A 12,547-nucleotide genomic window follows, 5' to 3' on the forward strand; every position below is an offset into this window, starting at 1 on the left:
TCATAAATTAGTGACCGAACAAAACAAAACACACCATTATATCATTATGCTGGCTGGGCAGTTACTCATCCACATAAAGGACTTTCTCAGTTAACCGACGATGTTAAGCAAACCACGATTATTGGTTCACAGACTGATTAAAGGCACTTACATAAGTCTAGACACACAAAACACAACGTTGAAGGTAACCGAAAATCTGCAGTAAAATAATGGTATCCAAAGACACCCCTTAATACACCTTGGAAGTGGAAGGGGATGGAGGGGATACTTCAGCACTCACCAGCAGCTCAAGGAGAACAGTCATCTCAAAGGTGGTGCCCTGCCCTTCTGGCAGCTCTGGCAGCAGACACAGGTACGAGGCCACCCGGTGGAGGGTGTCGGGACTGTAGAGACAAGACATGACAAGACAACAAAGAGGTGTGGTTAAGTGAAGGGGTGAGGGAAAAAAGCACAAAATAAGCAAAAATCAACACACTCATGCAGTCCGTTTTTCGACTGAAGTCCTGCACTTTAAATCCATAAAACGGTACAAATCGATAGTGCACTTGGGTTATTTCTGTGGCGACAGAATCCCACAAAAAGCAAAAAGGTATTGATTATTTAAAAAGGTAAATGTTAAAGCTTCGACAGGGGGGGGGGGAATGGAACCTTTTCCATTAGTACATCTAAATTTAGTACGTCATAAAGCTTCCGCCTATGTTCAGCTACTGACACTTTCAATTCCCCAACAATTAAGCCAGCTGATTGACAAAACCAAACCATCACCAGGCTTTTCTTTTGTCCTACAGCATGAAACCACAGGAGGGGATTCTCCTTGTACTGCGGTGCTCCACTGCTTCGCTCCAACACCGACCACCGCCACCGTCCTGCTATGTCAGCACGCGTGTGTTTGGGGGGGGGGGGGGGGGTGGGCACGGCCCATTGATGAGGATTACCAAAATCAAAGCCCTTCTCCGTCTCGGAGCGGCTAGGCACAGCTCTCCGCATGCAGACCCGTCTTCATCGTGCTGACACGCTGTGACAGCGGCAGGCACACGCCCACGCGCACACTGCGACGGTGCCGGCGGTCGCACAGTGCTTGAGTTGACTGTGCGCGTGTGTTTGAGCAAGCATGTGTGTGTTTTGCATGCATGTGGGATTTTTAGGATCGGTGTATGCGCATTTGCTCATGTGTGTGTGCATTTCTTTTGTGTGTGTGTGTGTGTGTGTGTGTGTTTGTTTGCATGCGAGCGCGGCCGTTTGCGTGCGCGTGCGTGCGTGCGCGTTTGGGACCAAGGCACTCCTCATGGTGCAACGTTTGACCACTTGTGGGTGGAGCTGGTGGTGATGGTGGAGCAGGAGGGAGTGAAATGCTGCAGTCCGCATGACTCAAGCGCCCGGCCCCGGTATGGGTTCTTTATCCTCTCGGTTATGAGGCAATGGCAGCACAGTAGCTCACTGGGGGGGGGTGCAGATGAGAGGAGACTGGACCAGGTCATGGATGACAGCTGAGCCACTGGCAGGAAGAAGGTAAGCTAGCTGGACACGCGGCTCCTCGGGAGCCACTGGTTTCTTATCGCTCCCCTCTCTCCTCCGGCCTCCCGGCTGGCTCATTAGTGTGACCTCCGCTGATATCTGCCCCCGCAGTCCATGGACAACTTTTACAGTCGGAAACCTCTTGTTTATCGAATTTGTACATATGTGGCATTTCTGAAGAGCATTTATACGATGGACAAGGTCTAGAATAAAGAATGCAACCATGTGATCCTATTAGTACAGCACCTTCCCTCGATAATTCAGAAATAACAAATGACGAGCATTCAGCCATTTCAGAAAATGGCCCAATGAAATAGTACAATATTATATTTGTATTGAATAATGGGCTACTTAATCCCACATCTGTATTATACTGTATTATGTATATTAACACAAGGGAAGTGCCTTTGTACGTGTACCTGATGTAGGAACCTGATGTAGTTAACAGTGTCAGGTTGGTTTAGTCACGTACTTGAACTAAATGGTGAGACCATGCCCGCAGCAAACTACTCTGTAAAATGTCAAAACATTGTGTCCGTCAGGACGAAATGTTGCTCTTCTCCGAAGAACACCTTGACACAAGCCGTATCACCCTCAGCAATGATTTCACACTAATGAGGCATTGAAGATGTGATTGTGTACATGCTCAAAATCGTGTATTTGTGAAAACCTGACACGGAACCCGAAGTACTCTGATCCGTGACACCAGAAAACGTTCTCAAAATGTTGCTTGTGTCATAACCTTTTCACGTTTCCTATGCACCGAGAAAACCCAGCATGTTTGATTCAACTGAAAAGAGAGTGCGAGTGTGTTCGTGGTAATGCCGTGTCGGTGTATTCCGGGGACTTAGCGAATAGATTCTGAGTGGCGGCTGACGGAGCTTAGTCGCTAGGGAAACGCACTTGGAATAAACCGCCATTACCTTCAAAATGTTTGTATGAGAAAGTGCCTCGCTGAATATGATCAGGAATTTGGGAAGTACAAACCCCCCCCATGCAGCCTTAGTGACAGTTGAGGAACATCTTAACAATTGGAAGGACTTCTAAAAGTCGTTTAGCTAATTCTGTGAGGGAGGGGGAAAAGTGTAGCTCTGCTAAGTCGATACCTAGCCCAAATTCCGCTTACATTCTGCTTGGTGACTCCAAAAAGGGGTTTTGACGTTCATAATCCAAAATAGAGGTTTAAGCAGGCAGTGGAAGTGAGCACTGAGCAATGGAGAAGGAGCTGGCAAGTCTGCGCTTTTATTATAGCCGCGTTTCTAAAAGATGCAAAATGGCTCTTTTCATGGCAGGGAAATGGGTAAATTAGCGCTCTTTTTGTGAGAGAAAGCGAGAGAAAAAAAGAAAAATGAGATGGCAATCACTGCGACCGGTAAACAAACAAAACACCACAGATACACGGGGCAGGTTTGTCAATCCAAACAAGGGCTTTTTAGCGGATCAACTGGACCAAGGCGATCTGACAAACACAGCTGTTCAAAGAGTTTACTCTCCAGCCGCGGGAAATCGATTCAATTAATGAGGCGTGTGTCCCTCTCTGGCTGGTACCGGCTGCCTGTTCAAACGCTGGCTGGCTTCTGTATAGCCGAGCAGAGACAACCCTGCTAACGCGACACTGATAACCTCAAGGATGACCATCACGATAACAAGACCTCCTTTTGAATTGCCTGGATGAGGACCAAAAAAGAGAGAGCTGGAGGACGATCTGCCGTTCTGTTGCTTTTACAACAAGAGTGTCGGGTATTGCACTCATCTGAGAGCAGCGTTTAACGTGACACAGGGAAAGGTATGCGGATTGCATTTCGAGAGGGGGAGGGCATGACAGTGGCACCAACTGCTAAATACATATAGTTACTGTCCCGGCAGCCATGACAGCCTCCTTCACAGCCGTTGACACAAATTGGAAGCACTTTGGCTGGCTGTGGCCGATAGCAATTCAACACACGCTCACACACACCCAGAGAAAAATTCCCATCACATTATTCACGACACATTAGCCTAAAACACCGGCAGAACGTTACAAACAAACACAAACGGTCCTTTCAGATGTGTGGGGGCAGTTGCATCCTCATGTATCTACCTGAGCCGTCCAAACTGTTTGGTCAGAGACTCTCGGGTGTCCACCGATGCCACGTTGGACAGGGCAAAGTCCAGGAGCTCGGGGAAATGGGCGAAGGCTGCTCTCTGAAAAAAGGAAAAAAAACGATTGAAATTAAAAAATATAAAAACGCAGAACGGTTTCCATGCAGGAATTAAAATACATGCAGGAGCACGTTCAAATGTGGATGCAGTCTATTGAATGCTCTCTCAATACGTTCCGTTTCCTGCTTAGTTCTTTGTTCAATTCTGGCAGCCTCTATGCACATAGTACAGAGGAGCTCCGACAGTCAGGGGACATTTGGATGTTCCTAGCTGAGGACTAACAAGCAGACCTGCCCCCTGCAGATCCTATACGGCTGCTAGTCACCGAGCAGGTCTATGAGACAGGGGGAGCACTGTGGGGAAAAAAAATACCCATTCCAGGTGAGTGCACAGAGCTGTCTGCATTGCCTGGCACAATATCAGAGCCTGCACGAGGCCTATGCTAGCTGCAGCCGGGGCATCAGAACCAAAGCCTTTCCATCAGACGCAGCACATTGAACTTTATTTTTCTAAATCACATTTAGACCATGTGTCAATGTGACTTTATCTATCAAATTGCTGCTGCTAAGAAGAATTGTATTAATAACAACCATAATGATAATAATATTGAAGATGTCATAATCATTTCCGGCAAATTTAAATTGGTGTGCCCTTAAAAGCTTGGAAAACACAGATATAAAGTATGGATATTTGCTTGGTGGACACGTAATGAAATGCCTTGGAGGCATTTTACATGTGTCAAAATAATTTGATACAGCATCTGGTATTGAATATTGCAGCACATCCTGATCATAGTTTGGACTGGTATGTCATCCACACCTCAAATCATTATCACAACATCACTTATACATGTATCCTGTGTCACCGACCCCACCTGTATTTCTGAATGTGCTGAATATCTTTTATGATAAAACACTGCGATCTCAATCTGTCTGGGATACGCTTGTATCCACAGGTATTCTCCAGACTAACCTACATGACGGAAAAGAACGGTTGCCATAAAATCTGAATAACATCAAACTAACAGCACAGAAAACTCATACCGTTTACATACTGCTGCAACTTATGAATATATTGAGCAGAGGGAGACCTTTTGAAAATTAAACGAGGGAAACAAAATCAACATTTTGGTAAACAATGCTTCTTCAGAATCTTGCACTGACAACTAAGCAACAACTTTGCCTCCATGCTCTCCTTTTTCTCTGTCTGCCCTCCCAGCCACATAATCCTACACTGCAGGTGAACATCAATATCTAGTGAGTGGATCCACCGCCGATAAATAAACCTGGGTTTCCTGGGGGCATCTGCTAAGCGAGATGCAGCCAAGGCAGTAAAGAAAGAAGGGCAAAGTGGCACTGTAGTGCGGGCTGCCAGTTTGTCTCCATTTACCTGAAGGGAAGTGATTCTATCATAGTGCAAAGTGGTCATCTCTTTCTGCGTCAGCGCGTTTCCTGTCTGGTCATTGATCTCGAAGCCTGTGTAGAACTTCAGCATGTCCAGCAACTAGAGGGATGAGGCAGCAACAACAAACACACACACACACACACACATTCACTTACTTGGTTACTGGAATGTGCTGTTGGTGGTGCATTTTTCAGTGTGAGTATGTGTACGGGATGGCGCATGTGTGTGTGGGAGAGTTTGCCTTACTTGAGAGAAGAGGTGACCCTCCTTCTCCCTCTGGATTAGGTTGGACAGGTGACAGCTGACCACTAGGTGGGAGTTGTCCAGCACAGTGTTGAACCAGCGCCTGGTTGGAAGCAGGGCCTGGAGACAGGGGGGACACAATCACATGTGCTGTGTCAGTTCCAGACAGGAAATGTGGGCGTCACAGCAGAAGAACAGCACAGGTATAACAATTATAAAATGAACGTTTGAAATAAGAATATGCAAAAATTGAAAAATACATATGGAAACACGATATATAGAATAACTTTATTGACACTCAACAGTGCCCCAGTTCAGTTTAAAATACACCTAACACACAGAATAGATCTGGTGAGTTGGTATAGGACTGTGAAATAACGGCGGACATTTGGATAGTGACCCCGGAGACAGGCCTGAGCACTAAAGCAGTCTGGTGCCAGTTGAAACTTCCCCCTCCACCACAGAAAAGAGCACAGGGGTCACGGTATGGATTCTTTCTGAGGGTCAGAAGGGAATCGATAGACCCAGGAACAGCCACAGCTCCCTGCATCAATCCTGACATTATCCATATACCTTATTGATCCACTGTCTTCATTTTTTTTCAGAAGTTGCTTTGGAAACATTTGATAGTAAACGGAGACAGAGCCTGAACAATGAAAGGAAGTACATCTAGGTGGTAACGGGGGCTGGATTGCTAAAGCACGTCACCAGCAAATGCTTGTGGTGTCAGTCTTAGATAAAAGGGGGGTTCTGACATGTTGACGCAGCTTAAAGGGTGAATATGATTGAGAAAAAGCTATCTTCATATTCAAAACCAAAAAGGTTGGAGTAAGAAAAAACAAAGGCATGAATAAAAGTTGAAGTATACCCCGAACTCCAATTAAAACACTTGTACATATACATTTAAAAAACAAAAGAGCACTTCAAAAGGCAGCAGGTGCAAAAGCCGATGCCTGGATATCGAGTTTATAACCTTTATGCCTTGCGGCCATCTTTGATCTGGCCAACATTCATCATCACAGAAAACACACAAAACCCACCATGAAATGAAGTGGAAAGAGATGGGAGTGAGGTTTGATTTTAATATCCCTTTTTCTTTACCCTATGGAAATGTAAAGGGAAATCATCATTGGCAAAGGCGGGGGGGGGGGGGGTATAGATGTCTTCCCCCGCTGGGAGAGGCATCAATACAGGGGAGGATATGGTGCGGCATTGTAAGGCGATAGCATCAACGGAGAGGAGCCGTCTCTGGAGACAGCAGGCCGGGCCAGGGCCACTGTCCGCTGCCAGGAACAGCAAGGCCCCCGGCCTGTCAACACAACGCCAGAGGTAATCTATTCAGGTTCCCGCTTCCCGCTGGTAACAGGAGAACCTGCGGAGAGCCGCCATCTTACCCGCGTGACTACGGGGCAGTATGGCCGTTGGATGGGCAAGAGGTGTGGGGACTAGGAGTGGATACCAGTGCAACTTATACAGGACATATAAACCCTTCATCAGGTGAAGGACTTTATGACACTGGGATACGAGCCATCTTTGATCTGGACAACATTCGTCATGAAAGCCAGCACATGACCCGCCATGAAATGAAGGGGAAAGAGATGGATATCATGGGGATTTTTTTATGGAAGCACAAAGACTATTGGCTTGACATATTACATGTTCTGTGGCAGAGAAAATAAACTCAAAATTAATCTTAGTAAGGTAGGGATCAAGGGGTCCTACTCTACCAGTTTTCAGTCTTCTGAGATTCATTACTCTATTTTTATCCTTTTAGTCTTTCAGGTATTGTTGCCAGATATTTTGTTTGTACCCTCGACGGTTGTGTTGCCGACACCAAGTAATGCATTTGTTTGCGTATTCCTTCAGTGGCCGCCTCAAATGCTTTCATTCATGAATCTCATTCGCCCCACATGGCAAGACGAAAGGGGATGCATTAAGGGTTTGTTATTTATAAACATTGGATCTTACCTCCAGGTCGATCATGAGCTCAACGAATCTCTCACAGTAGTGCACCTTGTCCATTGACACCGGACCTAGGCAGCAGCAGGGAGAATCACCATTAACTCAATCAAATGGATTATTATTATTACCACCATCAATAATCAAATTATGTATTACTAATATTATCATCTGCATTATCTCACACCCAGGAGATTAAAGTTGATATTAAACTGCTGCAAATGACAAAGACAACACCCACATACACACAGCCACACTGGGGATAACACACAGTGGGTGGTGATGGAAGGGGCAGCAGCATCAGTGGGGGGCCTTTCGCTGGGGACATGAGAGCACCAAACGCGTGTAGACAGCCCTGCGGCACCACGCAGAGAGCGTGACCCGCCACTAAACACGCATCGGACAGCACTTGCTTCCCCCCCACCCCCCCCCGCCACCATCACACAGACCCTCAATGGATGTTTGTCTGTTGGTCATGCTCTCCTCTGGGGTAAGGCTCTGTGCACAGAAGAAGGAAGATGATGATGATGGGGAGGAGGCAGCATGGGTTGGGTGCGTTGTTGGTAGTGGATTGGATGGGTGGGTGTGGGTGTGGGTGGGGGGGGGGGGTAGAGTTTCCTGCTGGGCCCAGGATGGTAATCTACCCTGTCAGGCCTGGTCTCCTCCTCCTCTGAAGGAGGAGAAGCAGCAGCAGCATATATACACATGGACGTGTGTAAGAATGCACGCGCATTCTATTCTTGGTGCTCGAATGCATCCCCCTTCCCACCTCGGCCCAGTGTCGGCCTGCATTACAGTAGTGTGGGCAGCATGAGACTGCAATGGGTGCTAGCACACGTGCCGTACCCGGGTTGGACAAGATTGGGCGAAATATTGTTTGAAATTCTGTGGTAGGAGAAGAGGGGTCACAGAGTAGAAGGGAAGCCCCCTCCTGCTGAGAGTGAGGGTGGGCTAGAACACAGTGATGGGAGGGATGGGGGGTGGGTGGATCAGGTAACACGTGATGAAAGGGGTCTGCTTGGGCCATCACAAGGGTCCCAGGCAGGGTCCTTCTGAGCTCACATTGTTATTTCCTTAAATCCTGTGTGGGTGTGGGAAGCACCTCAGGCTTCAAGAATCATTGTGTAGTGCAAAAGGGATTTCCATACGGCAGCGATACAGCACATGAGTCAGTCAAGACATCTTAATCTTAACTGAATACAAATATTACCTGACGGAGGAATGGATCCAAGTACGCCGAGGAATTTGTCGATCAGTGCCGAGAGGAAGGTTTGTTCCTTCTTGGCCCTAAAAGAAGGAAAATAGGAAAAACAATGTTTTTTTAGGAGTGTGTGGAATATCACCTACATTCCTTACTTCTTTCCGTGTTGCGTCCGAATGCAGAGGGAGGGAAGACAAAAAAAGAATAACTCACTGCTCTGCTGCGTCGGCATCCATCTTATCGTATTTCCTCTTGATCAGATTCCAGAACTTCTGTAGCTTCGGGACTTTCTTCAGCTCGTGCTGCAGTCTCGACTGAGGCAAAAGGAAATGTGATGCAAGGAGAGAGGGAGAGATGGAGAGAGACAGGACGTTCGGATTCAGTATGATCCTGGAATCAGCGTATAATCATTGATCAAAATCAACCAAAGTTTAATTAAATTGTAAAGAAATGTGGTAGAATTACAAAAATGTCTTGGTGGGGGGAAATTTGAAAGTTTGAGAAAATGGTGTTGGATCTTACTGGTATGAGACCCATCCACATGGGCAGAGAAATGAGCTGCTGCACCTGCTCTCTGATCAAATCTACTTCCTAGGAGAATAACCACAGAGAGATAGAGAGATAGAGGGGAAGGGAGATAGAGACAGAAATGCAAGAGTATAGGAGGAGAGATAACCATGTCATAAAAATTGTTGGCGAAAGATTTTTTTTTTGTGCCACCCGAGGCCCTGATAATAGTCTGTAAAAAAACAAACCATTTACAGAGCACCACAGGATAGATTTTAGGTGTTCCCACCTATCGAAGCAGATATCGTGGAAGATATCCGCAGTGACACCTCATGCGGATTGTGCTGCTAATACACCACCGTCATGTGGTATAACATTGCCACCTTGTGGGTACTGCACGTAATGGCTTCATTGCCTGCATTTCTTATGATGGATTGGGGACTTTCTTAGTCATTCAGAAGTAATGTATTCTATTGTTCACGGTTAACAATTTCAACGGCAGGTTTATTCACAACATGCCACTCGAAAGTCAGAAGGGGACGAGAGACTAGACACATTTTCAAACAGGATTTTAACACCTCAAGTGTCCGTACATTTTTTTTATTTCAACCTTCAAACCACCTTCAAATTAATTATCATGACACTCTTCCCACATTTCCATATCTATTTGTAGATGTACAATGTTATACATTTCACTTGTGGAACAACAATGAAAGTGCCTTTCAGTTGGTCCATGAGGTTGTCAACGGTACAATAAACCTTCAGTTAAGGAACATCATAATGACAATGGATGTTTTTGGTGTGAAATTAAGTTATTCAAATTTGACCCATCCCCATAGTGGAACTGAATTCAGCAAAATAATATCAGATTGAAATTGTTTGCAAAATAGTCAAAGACAAAGCTTATCCAGACATTTTCCAGAGCGTCAACACAGACTACGCCGGGGAGGAGGGGTACACACCAGACTGTTGAAGCAGTGATCCAGGAAGACCAGAAGCACCGTCTGTTCCCTCAGCGTTAGCCCCGCCTTCTCGTCCGCCAGCACCGCCTCCATCACACACTTGAAGAAGAAGGGGAAGTGACCCGGGTTCTTCTTGAACGGCTGGGATGCGTGAAAGAGAGACGGAGAAGACAACAAAAACGGTAATGAAGGGTCTCAGCCGAGTGGTTAGGTGGCTGTGTAATTCAGACCTGACTTTTAAGCAGTCTTGAGCAGGATACCTACTATATTCCATCTGATTATAGTTAAAACTTTTTGGATAAAAGTGTGTGACTTGATAGTTAATGTTACCTCACACGTTCGGAATTATTTTTTATCCTATAATACCTATAATACAGCAGTACAATACAAATACCATGACACTCACATCATTATACATTTGTATAACATATAGTGTGTCTTTATATTCAAATGCACTATGTTTCATGTTCTAGAAAAGGGTTCTAGGGAGATGCAACACATGCACACAAAGTTGAGAGATAATATGGACAGAAATAGATAATTGTCTTCTTACCTCCCAAGCAGGGACATTTTCTCTGAATTTCTCATTCACAATGCAACTGATGGACATCAGAAAGGCGTTGCTGGATCGCTTGGGTGTGTAGTTAACCCACAAGTAGTTCTCAAGATACTGACTGTTGACAAAGAAAAATCAGTTTTTCCTTTCATGAGCAAAGACACAAGTTATTGAGTAGAAAGCCTTTCAAATAACCCACCTGAACTCCAGAAGCATGATTTTCCTAATGGCAAATCTAAAATAGAAATGAGTCAATTGGTTATATTCTACATCTGAAATAACACACAATGGAGAAGAATGTAGCTGTTCCAGACGGAACATTAACAGTAACTTACTTTGAACTGAGAATCTCCTTTTCATAAACATCTTCCAGCACCTAAACAAGGGAGAACATCATTGTTAAAAGCATGCAAATAAAGAGTATAATAATATATATAGAAGCTTTGGTATTAACCTAGTTTTTCCATTCACAAAGTATTTTAAAATGTTCACACAACATATGATGTCCTTATATCTCTCACTTGAGAACCTTAAAGATCTTCAAAACCTGTTGTTATTACAATACATATCTTTGCTCATAAAAGATTGGCACTGGTGTATTACATCCAAATTATGCTAAACTTTTATTACCGACATGGAACACCAGCAAAATACTGACATTATCTTACAGCAGATCCCATCAAAATGCTAAATTATACAATAATGCGTTACACTGCTCTTGATTTGCTTGTGGGTATTACTACTTATGCGAAAAATGTACTTACCTTGGGGTCAAAGGGTAGTTTGTTCTTAACATGGGGAGCCCAATATTTATTGGCCAACTGGAACACAAAGAAAAATTAAGAGTTTCAATAGACATATTACCTGTGGTTTTCCCATGTGATTAAATAAATTGTGAATATGTGCAGGTTGTTGAGGAACTTTGATTACGATTATGATTATTGTAAGTATAATATGATTTGGATTGTCTGTTTTGTTACCATGTACCACCTTGCATTGTGCTAATATTCTATGTGTCTGTTTTATGGGTTTAGTCATATTCTGTGATGTTTTTCTAGGTCAGCATCAGGTGAGGATGGCGGGAGTAAAAAAAGGTCCCATTGCATGCCACCAGGTGTGGGCTGATTAGCGTTACAAGCCTTTTGGAAATCTCAGGTGGCCGTGTCCACCTAGATGTTAGCTGGATAGATCAGTCTACCAGCCTACCCAGTGGACTGTAGCAAACGTTGCTCATCTATCCGTCACACATCTAGGTGGACACGCCGACCTGTGACGTCATAAGGGACAGATTTCCAAAACTGCTTGTAACTGCTAATCAACCCACACCTTTAAGTCTATATCTAGCAGACAAAATAACATTATTGATCTACAGTATACACACACATAAAAAGATATGCCTCTTTAAACAAGGTGACTTCATAAACGTTACCTGCGTGACATATTCTGCATTTATCTGAGATACAGATGGTGCTGCAACCTTTTTTGAAAGTGGTTGTTTCGCCATAATGACTGCCAGGAAACAACTAGATTGTGTCTTGAGAAGAGAAAACAGAAAAAGGTTATAACAGCTGTACATGTATTTGTTGTATAAATAATCACAGCGGATCTGAAAATATGTAGTTTATCTGTGTGTTTCAGTTCTTCATTAACAGCATGCGATTAAGAGGATGTTCACATCACCGGACATCTTTGTCGCAATTCAATCATGGAGTGCCCTAACTTATTCACTTGGTTTCACCAAAAGGTGTTCCATCATTTCATCACACACAAAAACATAACGGTTGGGTGCCGACAGAAGGATGCTAACCATCGCTGTCTGTACATGTACAATATTGAAGAGTTTATCGCTATGCATACAATCGTATACGAATTATATTGTCATGAACAAAGTTAGGCTACGTTATGGAGGGAATTGCCTCCAAGAGATCGAAGTAATGCGAACTTATTCGTATTCGCTTACGGCTATGTGGTCTAGTTATACACTTAATATATGAATCCCACACGTAATACTAATCTCAATATTAATTACAAGCCCACTTAGGTTCACTTTAATTTAAA

At 44.4% G+C, this 12,547-nt stretch overlaps 1 protein-coding gene across 1 annotated transcript in view; it reads right to left on the reverse strand.

The window, feature by feature from the left end:
- The window catches only part of aqr (aquarius intron-binding spliceosomal factor), a 53,715-nt gene that overhangs the window by 40,859 nt on the left and 309 nt on the right, over window positions 1–12,547 (reverse strand). Inside the window, exons 2-15 of the mRNA XM_030357240.1 lie at window positions 11,919–12,023; window positions 11,254–11,310; window positions 10,825–10,865; window positions 10,689–10,724; window positions 10,487–10,607; window positions 9,934–10,074; window positions 8,987–9,055; window positions 8,678–8,778; window positions 8,474–8,550; window positions 7,273–7,337; window positions 5,308–5,424; window positions 5,047–5,160; window positions 3,596–3,699; window positions 281–383 (exon numbers count right to left, since the gene is read on the reverse strand). Coding sequence (XP_030213100.1) covers window positions 281–383; window positions 3,596–3,699; window positions 5,047–5,160; window positions 5,308–5,424; window positions 7,273–7,337; window positions 8,474–8,550; window positions 8,678–8,778; window positions 8,987–9,055; window positions 9,934–10,074; window positions 10,487–10,607; window positions 10,689–10,724; window positions 10,825–10,865; window positions 11,254–11,310; window positions 11,919–11,993 — 1,221 coding nt within the window. The 5' untranslated portion in view covers window positions 11,994–12,023. The remainder of the gene's footprint in view (window positions 1–280; window positions 384–3,595; window positions 3,700–5,046; window positions 5,161–5,307; window positions 5,425–7,272; window positions 7,338–8,473; window positions 8,551–8,677; window positions 8,779–8,986; window positions 9,056–9,933; window positions 10,075–10,486; window positions 10,608–10,688; window positions 10,725–10,824; window positions 10,866–11,253; window positions 11,311–11,918; window positions 12,024–12,547) is intronic.

Source organism: Gadus morhua, chromosome 5, assembly GCF_902167405.1.
Source record: "Gadus morhua chromosome 5, gadMor3.0, whole genome shotgun sequence".
Lineage (NCBI taxonomy): Eukaryota > Metazoa > Chordata > Actinopteri > Gadiformes > Gadidae > Gadus > Gadus morhua.